This window comes from Hylobates moloch, unplaced genomic scaffold (assembly GCF_009828535.3).
Source record: "Hylobates moloch isolate HMO894 unplaced genomic scaffold, HMol_V3 SCAFFOLD_13, whole genome shotgun sequence".
NCBI lineage: Eukaryota > Metazoa > Chordata > Mammalia > Primates > Hylobatidae > Hylobates > Hylobates moloch.
This window is the reverse complement of record NW_026652288.1, coordinates 14,725,732-14,743,460: the sequence shown is the minus strand read 5'-3', so window position 1 is coordinate 14,743,460 and position 17,729 is coordinate 14,725,732. Positions and strand designations below refer to the sequence as shown.

The window sequence follows — 17,729 nt, the reverse complement described above, 5'->3', positions numbered from 1 at the left end:
CAGTGTGGAGGCCCAGCTGGCCAAGATCGTGATCAACCTGGGGCTGCAGAACCAGCAGTGCCAGGGGCTTCTGGACATCCAGGCAACAGCAGTGGGAGCTCAGCCCATTCTAGGCCTGCTGGAGGGCAAGGACTGCAAGCTGCCCTGCAGCCCCCATGCAATGCCCAGGGCATGTGATAAGCCCCTCGATCCCTGCACACCTTGTGCCCCTAGTTCCTGCTGTAGGCCCTGCAACACCTTTTGATGCTAGATACTCCAGGGACAGTAGGAGAGTTGTGTGAGGACAGAAGGCATATTGTTGAACTGGTCCTGCTTCTCTCATGACTGTCAGGCCATGGGAACAGTGCCCTAGTGCATCTTCATAAATCATAGTCCACAGGGAGAACAAACACCCGGGTTTGTGGCCTGGCTCTAAGCCTGGGCCCACCTAGTCCTCTCCATCCAAGGCCTCTCCTGTTCTGTCCTCATGGTCTGAAGGGTTTGAAATGCAAAGGCCTGTCAAATGACGTGTTTTGTGGCTTTTCTCTGCTGCTTTGACCTTTCTTGCAGTTCCCCAAATCCCTTTATAAGTCTCTTAATAAACGTTCTCTTGCAACACAGGGGGAAAATAGCGAACAAACATAGTAGAGGATTTAGCACTGAAAGATAGAGTAAGTATTTGGCCAATCACGGGTAGTTAAGAGATGAAAAGTGGTCAGTGGCTCACCTAAAGTGGGTTCCTCCATTCTTGGATGTCCTTGCCTCTCTGTGTGCCATCTATCCATTATGCTTGTTCAGAGGGGCACACAGGTTATTCCATAAAATTTGTCATGAAAGCCAAGGTCAGCCAAGTGTCATGCTATATCTAAATATCATAAATCATTGAAAATACTTGTTTACTCATCACTGATAACTTTTTGAGTGAGCAAATGTGTGTTCAGAGGGAATTATATACAAGGAGTTTTAGGTGTGGCATGTACCAAGCAAGTTTAGAATGCAGAGAAGGAACAATATTCTTGCCCAAAAGCAAGGCAGGTAGACTGATGAATGACTACCATAATACAAGATAAAAGATAAGGTGGGAAATATTTATACAGTACATTTAGAACATTGAGTGCTAACCTGGGACATTCAAGGGTGCTTTTGCAGAGGAAGTACAGTTTTTCTGTGCATTTTTAAAGACTTAAAGAGCAAGTAGACAGTTAATCAGACAGAGAAAGAGCAAAGGTTACACTATGTGCAAACACCTGGAGGTGTGAGAGTCCAGCACCCAGCAGCCACACTGCCTAATATGGTAGCCACTGGCCCCATGTGGCTTATTAAAACCTTTAAGTAAAATTAAAAATGCAGTTCCTCGGTTGCACTAGCCCCACCTCAAATTAGCTTGTGCCTTGTGGCTGTGGTATTGGACAGTGCAGATACAGAATGTGTGTGTTGTGTCAGAAGGGGCCCAGCACAGCACTTTGTGTGGAATGCACAAGTGGGGAGCACTGCCATGACCCGAGAGGAGGAGGAAGAGGCCACAGGATGCGGCCAGCCAGGCCAGAGTGCCATGCTCAGGAGCTTGTTTCATGCTCCCAAATAATCTTCTGCAGGTTCCGGCATCCCATATGAAAAGTCTACCTGTTTCTTTGCCCCAGATGCTTGGTGAGACTGCTCTGTGTCACGTGTTCTTTAAGGCATACACCATACTTTTTTGAATTAGAATTCCCAATGTGTGGAGAATGTGTTTTATAAACTGCTACCCTGCTGGTATTGATCATTGTCACACAGGTTTGTGTAGCACAGCCTTCTACTCTGAAATGTAAGGGCCTTGTGGATTTCAAGAAGAGACGTGCTGGGTGAAAGCTAAAACTATAATGAGCAGAATTCCAAAGAGAACTTTATCCTGAGCTTTAAATGCGAGCTTACTTGTGTCATTCTTGTTTTATTGATGCTCTATAATAATGTAAAGCAATTTTGAAAATATAGTAAATTTGAGTTTTTCTTCTCCGATCTGCTGTCAGAATGGCACAAGAGAAAAATCAATCCCGTGGATGCCAGTGATCATCAGTTCTTTAGAGCAACCCTTGCTTTAGTGTAATGGAGTCATTCATTGTCTGGTTTTTGGTCCAAAGTGTTCTCTTCTTTATGTTACAGCTAAAGTCAGGACCCGAATGGCAACACAGCTCAGCAGGGCAAAACAGCTTGCAAATCTTATTCTTATTGTTTTATGCTTTTGTTGTAAAGGATTATCATTTGTTGCCTTATATGAAAGCCTGCTCTGTGACCACAGGTTCAGTTAGTAAAATAAAGGGCTGAGAATAAAATTCAGATACACTTGTGGAGATCCAAACACATTTTCATTTTTCTGCAACACAGATAGTTTTCATGAAGATAGACCATCTTAAGTATATTAAGGAGTCAATTCATTTTGACATTAAAATGATAGACACATTTTAAAATACTTTATTTGCTGATTTCCTTTGTTTCAGTGAATGCCAACCAGAGGTTATTAACAATATTAGCAATTGATAATACTTTTTATTATTATTCAGCCTCCACTATATGCTGAGCATTGTATCCTGTGTTCGTCAACACAAACTCTCTCTCTCTCTCTCTCACACACACACACACACACACACACACACACACACACAAAACACAAAACCTGCAAAGGAGCTGTAAATACATACATTTTACTTATGAGGAAATTAGGGCTGTGAGAGTTTAGGAAAATAAATTATACCACTATATCTGTACGATGAGTATTACAAAGCCATTAAAAAGCAGTGTTGTCGATGAATATCTGATAGCTTGGAAATCTGTACACAGTTTACTGTGAACCAAGAGAAGCAGGTACCAGCTCCCATATTCAGTATATCCAGTGCGGTCCCATATGTGGCTTTACACACACACACACACACGCGTGCGCGCGCTACCATAGAAAACGGGGTGGAATGATCCAGCCAGAACTGTGCCGGTGAGAAGTGCGTCGTGGAATTCTCACTCACCCCTGCTCTGTGGTTTCAGGGTGTGAAGGAGCTGTGTCTGCTGCTGCTTAACCAGTCCCTCCTGCTTCCCTCTCTGAAACTTCTCCTCGAGAGCCGAGATGAGCATCTGCACGAGATGGCACTGGAGCAAATCACAGCAGTCACTACGGTATGCCCAGTTGAATTTACTTTCTTTCTTTTTTTTTTAATGTTTCAAAGGAATGAATTAGCACTTTCATTCTCATAAATAACACCATGGTTAATTGAAGACTACTATATCTACCGTATTCTCTGACCACAATAGCTCTTCCTGTTTTGTCCAGCAGTGTATGTTTATTTTACAAACATTTATTAAGCTCTTACTATGAACCAGATTCAGTGTTTTTGGTGCTCAGAATACAAATCCAAATAAGAAGACAGTTTTCTAGAGAAGCAGGATGTTAGTCTCCTTAAGAAGATCAAAGCAGCCATGAACTAGCAGTCCTCTTGCTACTTGAAATTTGGGTCTAGGGAACTCCCATCATTGCACAGGTTTTCCATCTATGGATGTGTGTGTGAGGTTATCCACTAATTAAAGGTAAGACAGTGGTTTTAAGTAGTGTTTACTGGCACCATCTGAAATCTCAAACTCTGGTTTCCTCTGGCAACCTTCTTGTCTTGAAGAGTAATGTACTAGAGTCAACTTGAGATTTCTCCCTCAAGGCCTGTTGCCTTGTTATTATGATTAGAAAGAAACTTTCTCTTCTCATTTAAAATTTTCCACTTTAGGATTAGATAGCTTAGGGTTGTGTTTTAATGAACTCATGTTGTATGATCCTTACTGAAGCCCTTTTGTGTGGAGATTATTCTTTCATTTGAAGTGTATGTGTGTCTATTTGAGTATGTACACTATACACATACACATACATGTATACACATGTAATTTTACATTGTATATATACATATATATGTATATATACACATACATATACACATACTATTTTTTTAAACAAAAATGTGGCAGGATATCTTCTAGGGACCAGAGAAGGAAGGAGAATCTAAAGCAGAGATATATGCTTGCTACTCAAGACAGTGAAGAGGTTGATGAAAAGACATCACTTTCTTAATATATAAAGTTTTCTTAATGACAAAGGATACAGAAAATTATGTAAATAGTTACAGAAAGCAGAATATAATTGTATTTGGAAATAATCAATATGAATGAAATGAGAAAATCAAATGCCTTTATTCATTTAGATGTGTTTTTAAAATACTGTAAAAGCTCCTACAAGGGTTTTGTGAATACCCTACCTGATCACCAATAATTAATCAGAACAGAGGCCTCTTTGGCACCTTGACTGAAGTGGAGAATCAAGGGGACTTGCCTTTCGGTAGCCCTCCCACCTATCTATGCTGAAATGAAAGTTGCATAACTTGGAGAATTTATATGAAACAGAATTATAATGAGTTTTTTTCTCAGCCAGTTTTTTCTTATAAATCCAAGAAATTGGTAAGAAGAGAAAACTTCTGCATATTCTCAGTGCATTTTTTTTTCCTCCGCACCCTCGTACGCTGTGTTAGGCATTCTCACAAAAATTTGCCATGGGCCTCTTTGAGAATAAAACAGTGATGTATTATACATTGCCTTTCCATATTCATCGTACATGGAGCTCTCTTGATGTAGTCCTGGATTCCATGGGCAGAGTGTATCAGTTTTCATTTTAAAGATTCTTTATCTCAAATGCATCTGTCAGAACTGCAACTAGCACAGGCGGTCCCTAACTGCTGACTAATCTTACTACCCACACAACAGCATTTCCCCTACATACCTACACAGTAACTATCAAAATAAGAAACTAAATGACTAAATGGTAACACTGCAGTGCCCAATTCCCTTTAATATGGCACTGATTTACTTCCGTAACACTTTGATCTGCACGTTAGATGTGCTGCATGGTGCTAAGCCTGTGGTTTTGAAACTGCTCTGCAGACTGAGTAGTTTGCCTGTGGTTGTGATGATAGCGCACAAAATGTCTGTGCCCTTCAGATCCAAGAATCAAAGCCACAGGTATAAATTGCTAAGATGAGTCACTTGCCCACCATTCAGATCCTTCCTTTTAGAAATTCAGTAATGAGACTGAACTATAACTTCTCTGCCATAAGTTGAATGCTCACATTAGGCTAGCCCATCTGTGCCCTAAAAACGTGTCCCACAAAAATGCTAAGTGTCTTTGGACCTTTTGCAGTCCCCAGAGGCTATGGTTTTACAGAGTTTTCCATTTAAAAAACATATTTTAACTTTCTGAGATAATTTTAAATTCACGTTCAGTTGTAAGAAATAATATAGCAAGGTCTCTCGCATTCTTCACCCAGTTTCCCCCAGTGTGACATCTTTCATAACTAGAGTATACAGGTTGAACACCTCTAATCCAGAAATCCAAAATGGCCTCAAATTCAACATTTTTGAGTACCAACGTGACGTTCAAAGGAAATGCTCATTAGAACATTTCAGATTCCAGACTTCAGATTTTCAGATTAGGAATACTCAACAAGTAAGTATAATGCAAATATTCCAAAATCTGAAAAAACGGACACTTCTGAGCTCAAGCTTTTTGGATAAGGGATACTTACCTGTAATATTATGACCCGGTTGCTGACATTGATTCAATCTGTCAACATTATACAGATTTTATGAGTTTTGCAGACACTCTCGAGTGTGTGTATGTGTGTCTCCATGTGACATTGTCACCTGTAACTTCGTGTGACCACTAACTGCAGTCAAGGTACGAGACACAAGGATCTCTCATACTGTCCTTTATAGCCACAGCCACCTTCTTGCTCCCTACCTCCTGAACAACCCCTGGCAACTGCTGATCTGTTCTCTATAATTGTATCATTTTAAAATGCTACATAAATAAAATATGAAATCACTATAATTCATCATTGCTCTTCCAACACCATTAAAGAGTTGTGTTACACTTTTCTAAGGGAAGAGTTTCAGTGGGCATTTTGGCAGGACTCGTGTCTAGCTGTTTTTAAGTCATCCTTGGTATTGCAATGAAAAATAGAAAACTTTTGCTTTCTTTTTGTTGCTTTTATTTTGCTATTCACCGTGTCCATTAGCAGGGTGCTTGAGTTCATCAATAACCTCAGTTTTCCCCTTATTGGTTGTTGACAGTAGTTCCTATTGACATTAAAAGAAAAACATCTGGCAGAGGCACTCCGTTGATAGCAGTCTCTCCTGCACAGTGTGCAGATCCAAGTGGAAAAACACCCCCACTTGTTTGCTGATAGCATGTATTATTTTGCTATTCATTATAAGATACTGACAGCTTTATAGGTGTTTACAGTTAAAAGGATGATGCTTAAGTGCTGATGCCAGAGATTGTACTGACTTTTCCTCTAGCAGTAGTACTCATTTCTTTCTCTAAGCTTTTCTGAAATTGCAGACCTCTGGTGCATGTAACCTTTTATAAATGGCCAACAGCCTCTTTCCTGGGCCAGAAATGGAAAGTCCTTCCTTGAGATTGTATTGATGATGAACAATTAAAACCCTGCATGGTATAGACCTCTGGATTACCTTCTCCATCACTCTCAGTAAAATTGAGAGCTCACTTTCAAAACCGTATTCTCTCTAAGATGGGCAATGCTGCTGATGTGTTTGACTCGCATCTCTGGAATACTTTCTGTTTGGATGGAAGCCTCTTGACTTATTTCATCAAAGTAAGCAGATACATATTTATAACGGCTTTGTATACTGAAAATTCCCATTTTGTAGTTCCCGATTTGTAACGGCTCCTGCTCTTCATTGCTTCCCCCTCTTTGGTACTGCTCAATGCCTCTATGCAACCCCTCATCCCAGGGGTTGTCCTGGACTGTGCTGTCTATTAAAATAGTAATTCAGGGGGTTATAAAAGAAGTGTTGGCCGGGCATGGTGGCTCACACCTGTAATCCCAGCAGTTTGGGAAGTCAAGGCGGGTGGATCACGAGGTCAGGAGATAGAGACCATCCTGGCTAACACGGTGAAACCCCCTCTCCACTAAAAATACAAAAAATTAGCCTGGCATGGTGGTGGGTGCCTGTAGTCCCAGCTACTCGGGAGGCTGAGGCAGGAGAATGGCATGGACCCGGGAGGTGGAGCTTGCAGTGAGCCGAGATCGCGCCACTGTGCTCCAGCCTGCAGTAAGACTCCGTCTCAAAAAAAAAAAAAAAAAAAAGTGTTTACGACCTCCAGCACCTAATTAAGGGTTTCTCCTTAATGCCAATAATTACCATCTTTCAAATCCCACCTCTTTGCCAAGTACTATAATAGGCACATTCTCTCTTTATCTTAATGATTGTATGGGAAGATATTATTATTTTGGTTTCACAGTTGAAAACATGAGGCTCAGGGGTCACACAGCTAGTAAGCAGCCAAAGCTGAAATGTAAACCCCAGACCTAACATTCAAAGTCTGTACTCTACCATGCTTCTGCTTTTATCATAAGTAGGAAGGCTTTATTACATTGGAAAAGGGTTATTTCTACAGAGGAATGAAGTTGTTGGAAGCACCTTGAGACATATAATATTAGCTCTGCAAAAGACTAGAGCAGACCTAGCCCAACAACTCGCCTAGCTGTGCTTCCTTTTTAAGCCCACTCACTCTCCCAGGCTCCAGCTGAACACTGCAAGGGGCTCTGTGCCATTTTGGGTGAGATTATGACATGAGAGCACCTCCTAAATGAAACCTGTACCCCTTTATCTTGAACACATTGACCTTAGTCCTGCCCTGGGGATTTTCTCAGATTATTAACGTCCTTCTTCCAGTGATCAGCCCTTCACATATTTGATAAATATGATTCCTATCCCCTGTAATCTTGCCATGAAGGCACCAGAACCTTCTAGCATTATTTACAGTGGCCAGTGTCCAGGCTGGGGGGAGAACCATAAAGATTTTCAGAAACGCATGTGTGAATCAACATATTTATACAAAACCAAGAAACCTTCCTGTCTTTGTTCCCCTTTAACTCTATCCAGGTTTCCAGCTAGGACCTGGCAAGAGTCTCTTCCACCCTGGAGTGCTCCCTCAGTATTGCCTTCTCCTCGCCCAGCTCAGGTTTACACACCTTCCCTCTTGCCTCAGCGTGCCATGATAGCAGGCACAATGGGTTGGGGTCCTGACAACCTCATTTGGTGTCTGCAGAGTCTGTCTTTGGTGTTAATGCTAATGTCAGTTGGTTTTCTTCTAAGTGTATCCAAACCAAGTTAGTCTGAAGTGAGCCAAACGATTCAAGGAATCGAGCAAGAACTTGCCTTTACTCTTCCAGACACCAGTTGGTGGTAAACTGGCCTCTTTGACAATCACTGTTCTTTGGGCTCTGAGTGCCAGGCTCTGTTCTCAAAACTGTGGGTATGTCTACTTATTTCTATCGTTTTAACGTGAACATACAGAGATCTGACTTGCGCCTCCTGTCAGTCATCTTAGCCTGTGCTCGGTCTTCTTGATAAAGGAAGCTCTGCAGCATCATCTCCCAGAGGTCTCAGCTGGATGCGTCCAGCAATAGGCAGCTCACTCTGCAGGTCAGCCTGGGATTCCTACACAGCACTAGTGGTTGGTTCATTTACTTGGTATGAACAGACATATCAAGCATGCATTGTGCACAGCCTGGCACTGTGTATGAAGTGAGGAATAGGTAAGACGTTTGTAAAGATCCGATAAAATATTATTATCCCTGTGCTTAAATGAATTATCTCATGGACAGATTGACATGTGAAATAATAACACGAAGAATTAACCAAGGTAGCAAGGAGGTAGGTACAGCATGTGGAACTAGCCAGATCAGGGCCCTCAAATCCAGCGTGTGGGTTTGGTCGCAGAGGTGATCAAGCTTGGATTTTCAAAGATTTTCTCCGTCTCATTGTTAGATCATGAGCAGATGATTTGTCATAGTTTTGGTTTCAGAAGTAGTATTCTGTTAAGTGCCGTGCCAGGAGTGAAACTGATGGTATGCTAAGAAAATGGAAACTGCGTATCATATTCAAGTAAATATAGAATACAAAAATTATCTGTAGGTGTTTTTCCCAAGTACATACTTATGTTGTCCTTTTATTTTTCTAACATTGTGGTTGATATTTTAATAACTTTTATTAGTAATAGTATATATGAGAACAAGACAAATATGTTTCCCTAAAGTAAACAGTGAAATAATATTAAATAATCTTTAAAGCAAATGAAATGAGGGCCTGCATGCATTATGCTTCAGGAATTTCAGCTTTCCTCATTATTGTAATTACTCTTAGCTTGATATAGATCCATAAAATCAAAGATTTTAAATCAGAGAAGGTTCATTACCTATTGTTGAAAGAGGAATTAAGCAGATAACATTTTAATGGCTTGGAAGACAGCAGTGCTTTGTGCTGTAATAGATTTCTTTCCAAGATCTGTAAAGTATCATTTATTCTCAAAAATTAATTGCTGACACACAAAAAACAATCTCTGACAGAGATAGCAAGCATTTTACTCATCTTCTGATATTTATAAGCCCTTCCCTTTCTAGAAAATCCTTTTTTCATGATTTGTTTGGCTATTAACATCAGCTATTTACTGAACATGGACTCTGCACTTGGCATTGTGCTGGGCACTTAAAAGCTTGTATTATTCCCAACCCTTAGAGACAGTCCGTATTTCTGATGTGGAAACTGGAGCTCAGAGAGATCGTCCTTAACAAGGTCACACAGTTGTTTAGTGACAGAACCAGGATTGGAAATTTGTCTGTGACCCAAAAGCCTGTCTTCTTTTCATAGCACCAGACTATCTCTCGCTGTAATTCAAAGTTGTTTGATCAGGGGAATTAAGTCAACTAATCCTCTGGACTTGTCTCGTATTTATTTCTCACATCCAAACCGCATCCGAAAATGACAGAATATATTTTCTTTCTCATGCCCCTTAAGCACCAGTCAACCCACTGGCAGGGCTGTGTGATTTTCCACAGACCATATACCAAAGTCAATTTCTGATCAATTTAAAAGTCAAATATTGTTAAAAGTCAGAAAATATTAAAATAACATATCAGTTCCTTTGAGGAATTGTAACTTCTGAGTTTTAAAGCAATAGAACAAGTCATAAAGGCGTAGATCCTTTCCTGACAATATGAAAGTGTAGAACTTCTATAACTGAAACAGAATTGTAAACAATAGGTTAGAATGTTCATGATAACAAAAATCAGGGTTAAGATTTCAGTTATACAGAGAATCCTTCACATGTGAAAGAGTGGGAAGCGTTATAACTCTCCTAAATGAGTGAATGATTGATTCTTCCCACAACAAAAAATAAAAATGATAGGAAATTTATGGAAAAATTCATTCTTGCAAGTAAATTCAAATGAAAGCAACCTTGAGGTACCATTACATATCTCCTAAATTAGCAAGTGATTTTTTCTTTTCAAAATATTAACACCTAAGGCTGAGAAGTTCATGATGTGACACTGATGCATTCCCATGCTGTCACCGCAGTAAGCTGGCACAGTTGACATCATTATGTGGTTGTGCTTACATTCATATTTAGAACCAAAAAAATGTTTCAGATACTTTGCCTGATGTATTAATTTGCTCATATTACCCTAACAAAGTACCACAGACTAAGTGACTTAAACAAGAGAAATTTATTTTCCTACAGTTTTGGAGACCAGAAGTCTGATGTCAAGGTGTAAGATTGGTTTCTTCCCAGGCCTCTCTCCTTGGCATGTTGGCGGCCGCCTTCTCACTGTCCTCACGTGGTTGACCCTCGCTTCATGTGCGTGTCCTGTCTTCTCTACTTTTAAGGACACTGGTTATATTGGAGTCCATCCTAATGACCTCATTTTACCTTCATTGCCTCTTAAAAGTCCCTGTATGTAAATAAAGTCACACTGTGAGGTACTGAGGGTAAGAGCTTCAACATACGAATTTGTGCGGGACACAGTTCAGCCCATAACACTCCAGTGATACCTCCCCTGGTAACTTTTCCTATTCAGATCATTTTGATGAAGAAGAAAGTATTTGTGTGGGGACACAGTTCAGCCCGTAACACTCCAGTGATACCTCCCCTGATAACTTGTCCGACGCAGATCATTTCGGTGAAGAAGAAAGTGTGTGCGTAAAAACATTCATGGTAGTGTTTCAGTAATATCAGACAACTTAAAATGGCTGAAATATTTATAGAAGTCAAATAACTTATAACAACTATTTTGCAGCCATTAAAATTTTTAAGACTGAAAATTATGTAAAAAAATTTAAAAATTCTTAGCATATAATGAGAAAAGTAGAATACAAATATCATACGATTAATTGTGGAAAAAAATCTATGCACGTGGACAGTTACTGGAGAGGAAAGGAGGGTGAAATAATTCTCTTGTCGTGGCCCAAATATGGATGACATACAAGTTACTCTCATACAGCCTGAAGAGCCAGACCTCAGGTGCCTTGGGAGTATGGAGGAAGGAGGAATCAGCTTGGCCAAGAGAGTTAAACAAAATGTCAGCAAGAAGGTGGCATGGTTTTTTCCAACTATTTCCACTTTTTCATTTTTATCTTAAAAAGAAAAAGTAGGTTAGAATGAATAACGCATGGTCAGAGAGTACCAAGCTTCTGTGGCAGATAGTACTAAAGTTTTAGTATGTTTAGTACAAATTTTAGTCAAAAACAAGAAAAAACAGACAACTTGAGGCTTAACAAATTAACCTAGCAACTCAGCAGTGTGGTGCTAATGTCACAGTGCTGGAGAGTGCTTTGGGACAGGACACTCAGCACTCGGCTGTGCTGTTGGGAAGGATTCAGTCTGGCCTTGGTGCCCTGATATGTGGAAAGGAACATCTTGGCTGTCTATGACCTGTTCCTTCTCTGAACCTCAGACGACTCTTTAAAATGCACTTGTTGGAATGGGTCATTACAAAGCCCATCTCTTTCTTTTTCATTTTCTATTTTGTTCCCAAATACGCACAGAAAAATTATCTATACAGTATTTTCCTTGCAGCTGACAATTTTAAAGTATACTCTGGTCATTCTGTATTTCTTGCAAAGAGCCAGGCCCAGGTAGAATGTCAGAGAAAGGAAATAAGATAAAGTCACCCACCCTGTGTTTCCAGCACTTGATTTTATATGAAGCCAAACCCAAAATTCCTCCCAACCTTTCCCTGCTCACTGCCCAAGCTCAATGCAGGTCAGCAAACCCAGACCTTTATCGTTCTTTAGGGAACCTCTGAGTGGGCCGGGGCCAAGGAGAAGCATGCATTTCATTTCCGTGTCTTTAGCCTTAGGCATTCTCAGCCAAGACGGCAAGCACCAGGCTTTTGGAGGAAAGACAGCCTACCCTGCCCTTCCCCACCCCTTACCCTCCCTGCCAGAATGTGAGCAGCTTCTGAAAAGCTGGGTATATCCAGCCAGAAACACGGGAAGGATTTGGTTGCACTGGATAGAAACACAAACTATGAAGGGAATGAGAGCAGCAGTGGCCACAGGCGTTAACAGAACCCCTGTCTCTTCCTCGGGCTGGAAGAAAACATCACTCCCTCTCTAGGAGACTGTCAGCCTCCCAGAGGGAGGGTTAGTGAGTAAACTGAAAGAATAATAAAGGTGTCCCAGCCTAGAAGACGTATTCAGGGCAACAAAGAAAGTATTGCCCTGCAGTGTTCAGATTCTGAGCCTTTTATCTGTGCATCCTACCAAACGTGCCTGTAGCATCCTGGCACACACTGTTCTCTCCTACAGGGTTAGGCAGGGGGATTCTTTGTTTTGCAAGATGAACCAAGATAACACATACAGTAACTCAGATGCCCTGTGTGTGTGCACGCATTAGCATGTGCATGCACATGGCTGGAGGCAGCCACACAGACTAAAAGAATGTGAGCTTTGGAGTGATTCATTCACTTGGGTATTCATTCCACAAATCTTACTCAGCTCCTAGCACGTGGCCACCCATTCTGGACATGGGGTTACAGGGATGAACAGAAGAGACAAGATCTCTGCTCCATGGGAACTTGTGTTCTGGAGGGAAACAAGCAATAATCAAGTAAACTAGTCCGAGATACGGGCTTCTAGGCCACTCCACCATGGAACAACTGTATCACACTTCACCTCACTGAACCTGCCTCTGTCAGAGGAGGCGAGAACTGTCTTGAAGGGATGTCTGAAGACTTCAAGGGCCTCTCAGGGTTCTGGCACGTAGATACCGTGCTGCTGAGGCAGGAGCTCTGTGGGGTTGAGACTCTTGTTTGCTAGGCATGAAGAGACAGGGAGAGAAGTGGGATGGAAAGAAGGCATTCAGAACTCACAGGCAGCCCCAGTGAGGAGAAGTCAAAGCTCCGTGCCCCTTCCAGCACAAAAGCAAGTCCATTGAACCGGTGGCTTTTTCTGTCATCTAGCTCCTAAAAACAAAAACAAAGGTAAATTCCTGGAGTTCAACCTAAGTGTTTTGGGTCAAAGGTGGGCTGTACAAGTGTTCATGAAATGGGAGGCCAGAGAAAAGACACTGAGGGTTTGCAGAGAGGGTCTTCTGTTCTGGAGTCTAGTTCTGTTCAGTCTCTCTGAGAGATAGGGTCTTTATCGTACTTGTGCAGTTTACAAAAAAGTGACAAAGTTTCATAATGTAGGTTCACTCAGCCATTTAACAAATGTTAATGAAATGGGGTGCTGAAATGTAAAAGTGATAAAACTTCTGTGCCTTCAAGAATTTCCCAGTCAGTAAGGGAGACAGACATACAAATTACTACCATACAGGCCGGGCACAGTGGCTACGCCTGTAATCCCAGCACTTTGGGAGGCCAAAGTGAGTGGATCACCTGAGGTCAGGAGTTCGAGACTAGCCTGACCAACATGGTGATACCCCGTCTCTAATAAATACAAAAAATTAGCCAGGCATGGTGCCATGCACCTGTAATCCCAGTTACTTGGGAGGATGAGGCAGGAGAACCGCTTGAACCCAGGAGGCGGAGGTTGCAGTGAGCCGAGATTGCACCACTGCACTCTAGCCTGGGCAACAAGAGTAAAACTCCATCTCAAAAAGTAAATAAATAAAATAAAATTACTTATCATACAGCATGAAGAGGCAGATCTCAGGTATCTTGGGAGTATGGAGGAAGGAGGAATCCTTGGCCATACTCCCAAGTATTGGCCAAGAGAGTTAAAGAAAATGTCAGCAAGAAGATGGCATTGGAGGCGACATTTACATTGGGTTTTGAATGAGCCCTGTGGGTAGTAGGAAAGATTCACGCTATCTGATAGCGGGCAGGATTTTATTCTCAGTACTTCTCTTGCTTTAATTCTTGCAGTCAGTAGACACAGTTGACCTTCGCATCTTCAATAGCCGTTCTTCCTTGTCACAGAACATGCAGGAAGAGCACATTGTCTACAATTGCATAATATAGTTGGTCTAAACGTTAGTTAATTGGCTTTGACATTATTTCGGAGAGTCCTACAATCCGGATTATTAAAAATGCACAGTAACATTAAGAAAAGCCTCTCAGGAATCTGTTTTATGATACCCCAATTAAATGAGAAGCTCCAAATTTTGATAATATGATCAGTGTGGACTTGATTCTTTACAAAAATATTGAAAACAATACATATATTTAGAAGACAAGACCAGGGAGAAAGACAATATGCAAACTGAAAGGACCTATGAGACCATTTTTTAAAAGGTAAGGTTGGTACTGAGCTTCCTAGAGTCTGAAGCAAGAATAGCTCAAAACCCCACTGTTGGTTATCTTACTCGTATCAGTGGGCTTGAGGGACATACTCTTCTCTCAACGGAGTACAAACAAGGTTTTCTTGTTCCAAAAAAAATTTTTTATGTGTATTTATATTCCAGAAAGATGCAGCATTAAAGAATGTGGATCACAGTGAAAGTACAAATGAAACAGTAAATGTGGTTGTTAAGAGCACAGACTTTGATGTCAAGATTGACCCAAATTTACAATCTGGCTCTACAACTGGTTACGATGTTAAGCAAAGTTCCTACACCTCAGTTTCCTTATCTGTCAATTGGGAGGTAAAAGTGCCAGTCACAGGGTTGAGTCAGAAGGCCTCGGTGAAGAAATGCTGATACAGTGTTGAATACAGTTTCTGGCGCCCAGTATCTGGAATCTGTAGCGATGATTGCAGTGGGGTTCTTGTGTCTTCTTATGTTAAGAGGAGCCCCGTCTGTCATCCCAATCTATGACCTACTTCAGAGGTGCTCGCGACCCACACATGCTTTTAAACCCAGGCCAGGGCATGAATGATGATGAAGGCAGCCCAGTGGAGAGCGAGGGATCCGAGGGGGAGGCGGACAAAGCAGACACCCCCTCATGCTGTGCCTGTCTTATTTCTTGAAGGTGAATGATTCCAATTGTGACCAAGAACTTCTTTCCCTGCTCCTGGATGCCAAGCTGCTGGTGAAGTGTGTCTCCACTCCCTTCTATCCGCGTATCGTTGACCACCTCTTGGCCAGCCTCCAGCAAGGGCGCTGGGATGCAGAGGAGCTGGGCAGACACCTGCGGGAGGCCGGCCATGAAGCCGAAGCCGGGTCTCTCCTTCTGGCCATGAGGGGGACTCACCAGGCCTTGAGAACCTTCAGCACAGCCCTCCACGCAGCACAGCACTGGGTGTGAGGGCCGCCTGTGGTCCTGTTCCTTAGCGGAAAAAGCATCTGGAGTTGAATGCTGTTCCCAGAAGCAACATGTGTATCTGCCAGTTGTTCTCTGTGGTTCCAACAAATTGCAAATAAAACTGTATGGAAACGATGAGCAAGCTGCCTCTTTTTTAAACTTTTTTTTATTTCTTGTACTGACTGGTGAACATACTTTCTTATTGACTAAGAGACTCTTCGTTCCCACCCTCCTTTTTTATTTCAACCTGCCTTTTCTGGATAGAATTCAGTTAATAATGTGTCCACAACTGTGGTTCAGCAAGTTGGATGTGGTGGTGGATAGGGTGGCATTAGGAAGGGAGGGAGTGTGCGGAATGCCTTGGTGGTTGAGGCAGGTGTCATGGGTGGAGGGAGGGTGGACGTGGACTCAAGTCTCAGATTAGTTAAATGACCTCGGGCAAATTCTTCCACCTCTTTGAACCTAAGTCTATTTTGTAGAAAAATAAGGGCGGTATTATTTGTCTCATAAAGTTGATGAGTATTATGTGAGGTTGTGTGTGTGAGGCTCTATCAGGTACACAGCTGGAGCTGAAGAAATATTAACTCTCTGTCCCACTCACCAGTGTCACAGTATATGAATTATGACCTTCAGGGCATAGCCCGATGATCAGGACCAAAACATGATGGCTGTCTGATTAGAGGCCTTCACAATTTATTGGCATCAACATGTTCAGGTTGACACATTTCATGTCCATAAACCTACATAGGCAGGTGGGTGGGGGAACAGAGCCAGCATGCACACTTACCACAGGTGGGATTGGCATCTTAGGGTTCACTGATGTGCATATAGCCAATCATAGCAAGGGTGTGAATAGCAACACCCTTAGGAAAACCTCCCACACAAGGGGTGTTCCCTGTGATGGAGGATAAGGGTCCCAGGGCATAGCTTGCTGGCACCTGCCCCCACCACAGAGGTATGTGCTTGGTGGTGGAGGCTCTAGACTTCGCGCCCCTGAGACTCACACCTGATCCAAGCCACAGCAGCAGCCGAGGCACAGCCTAGGGGAGAGCATCCACACCTACACAGTGACCAGGGGGCCGTTGGAGGCATCCATCTACACTAAGGTGTGCTGGTCTTTTAACTCTGCCCCAAAGAAATAATTTGGAGGGAGGGAGAGTGGCTGTGTATTAATAGGAAGGTTTAGTCTAGGTAGATGAGATGATACTACATCATTGTTACAGGAAGTAATTTGCACAAGGTTAAGTCATGTGAAAAGGCCACCTCAGATCAATTTCTGCATTGCTGTGTCAAAGCCAGCAGGCTGAATGTAACGGGGCTCCCTAGTGGTCTTTAACATACGGTGTATCGGGCAGCCTCATCTCCATACCTCCCTCTGTCCACCTCGCTCCCACCAGTGCCCTACACACAACCTGGTTGAGTTCCCCATCTATTTAACAATAACATCGCTTCACCTTATCATCACCATCATCATCGGCTTCACCTCATTTCCACTCCTCTAGATGTAGCTGCAGAGTCCTCCGATGAGAGTTTTGGTCATCTTTGGAGGAGACTTATTGTGTAACTGCTCACTCCCCGACCTCCCACCAACTGTCTACCCCAAGATTGAGTTCCTTTCCCAATTCAGTAGCACCTAGAATTTGGGAATGGCCTGCACAAGCCTCTAGCATACTTCACAGGAAAGAGGACGCCATATTTCTCCCACATTAGGTAACGCCTGTCCAGACAGACCCACGTGGCCAAAAAAGCCTCCTAGAACTCTGATGGCACCGCCTATGCCCGATGGTGTGGGTCAAGCCACTCCCAGGCAGCATGCCTACTGGTAATGGCTTTTCTGTAACCTTGCAGCTAGTCTGCATCATTTCAGGTGAATGAAAACGTCGAGTGAGCAATATTCTGAGAAACACGGTCTGTTATAACAGAATCCCTCCCAAGATCTTTCTTCAAATTGCAGTATTACAGATCTCAGAAGTCATTTAGTATGACACCCTGACTTTATGGATTAGTAGTAGACGGAGGCCCAGAGGGCTGAAGTGACTTGCGCAAAGGACAGCAGAGGATTGTGGGGTTCCACATTCCAGTCCCCCAGCCCCACCATGCTTATGAGGAAGGGATTCCCTCCTGGAAGCTCCATGGCTTTGACTCACATCCTCGTTTACTAGAAACCAAATTTAAAAGGTTTGAGCAGTTTCTGTGGGG

At 42.4% G+C, this 17,729-nt stretch overlaps 1 protein-coding gene across 1 annotated transcript in view; it reads left to right on the top strand.

Annotated features, from left to right (window-relative positions):
- NBAS (NBAS subunit of NRZ tethering complex) overlaps positions 1-15,665 on the top strand; it is a 388,176-nt gene extending 372,511 nt beyond the window's left edge. Inside the window, exons 51-52 of the mRNA XM_032172256.2 lie at positions 2,992-3,120; positions 15,258-15,665. Of these exons, the coding sequence (XP_032028147.1) occupies positions 2,992-3,120; positions 15,258-15,533 (405 nt within the window). The 3' untranslated portion in view covers positions 15,534-15,665. The remainder of the gene's footprint in view (positions 1-2,991; positions 3,121-15,257) is intronic.
- The last annotated feature ends 2,064 nt before the right edge of the window (positions 15,666-17,729 follow it).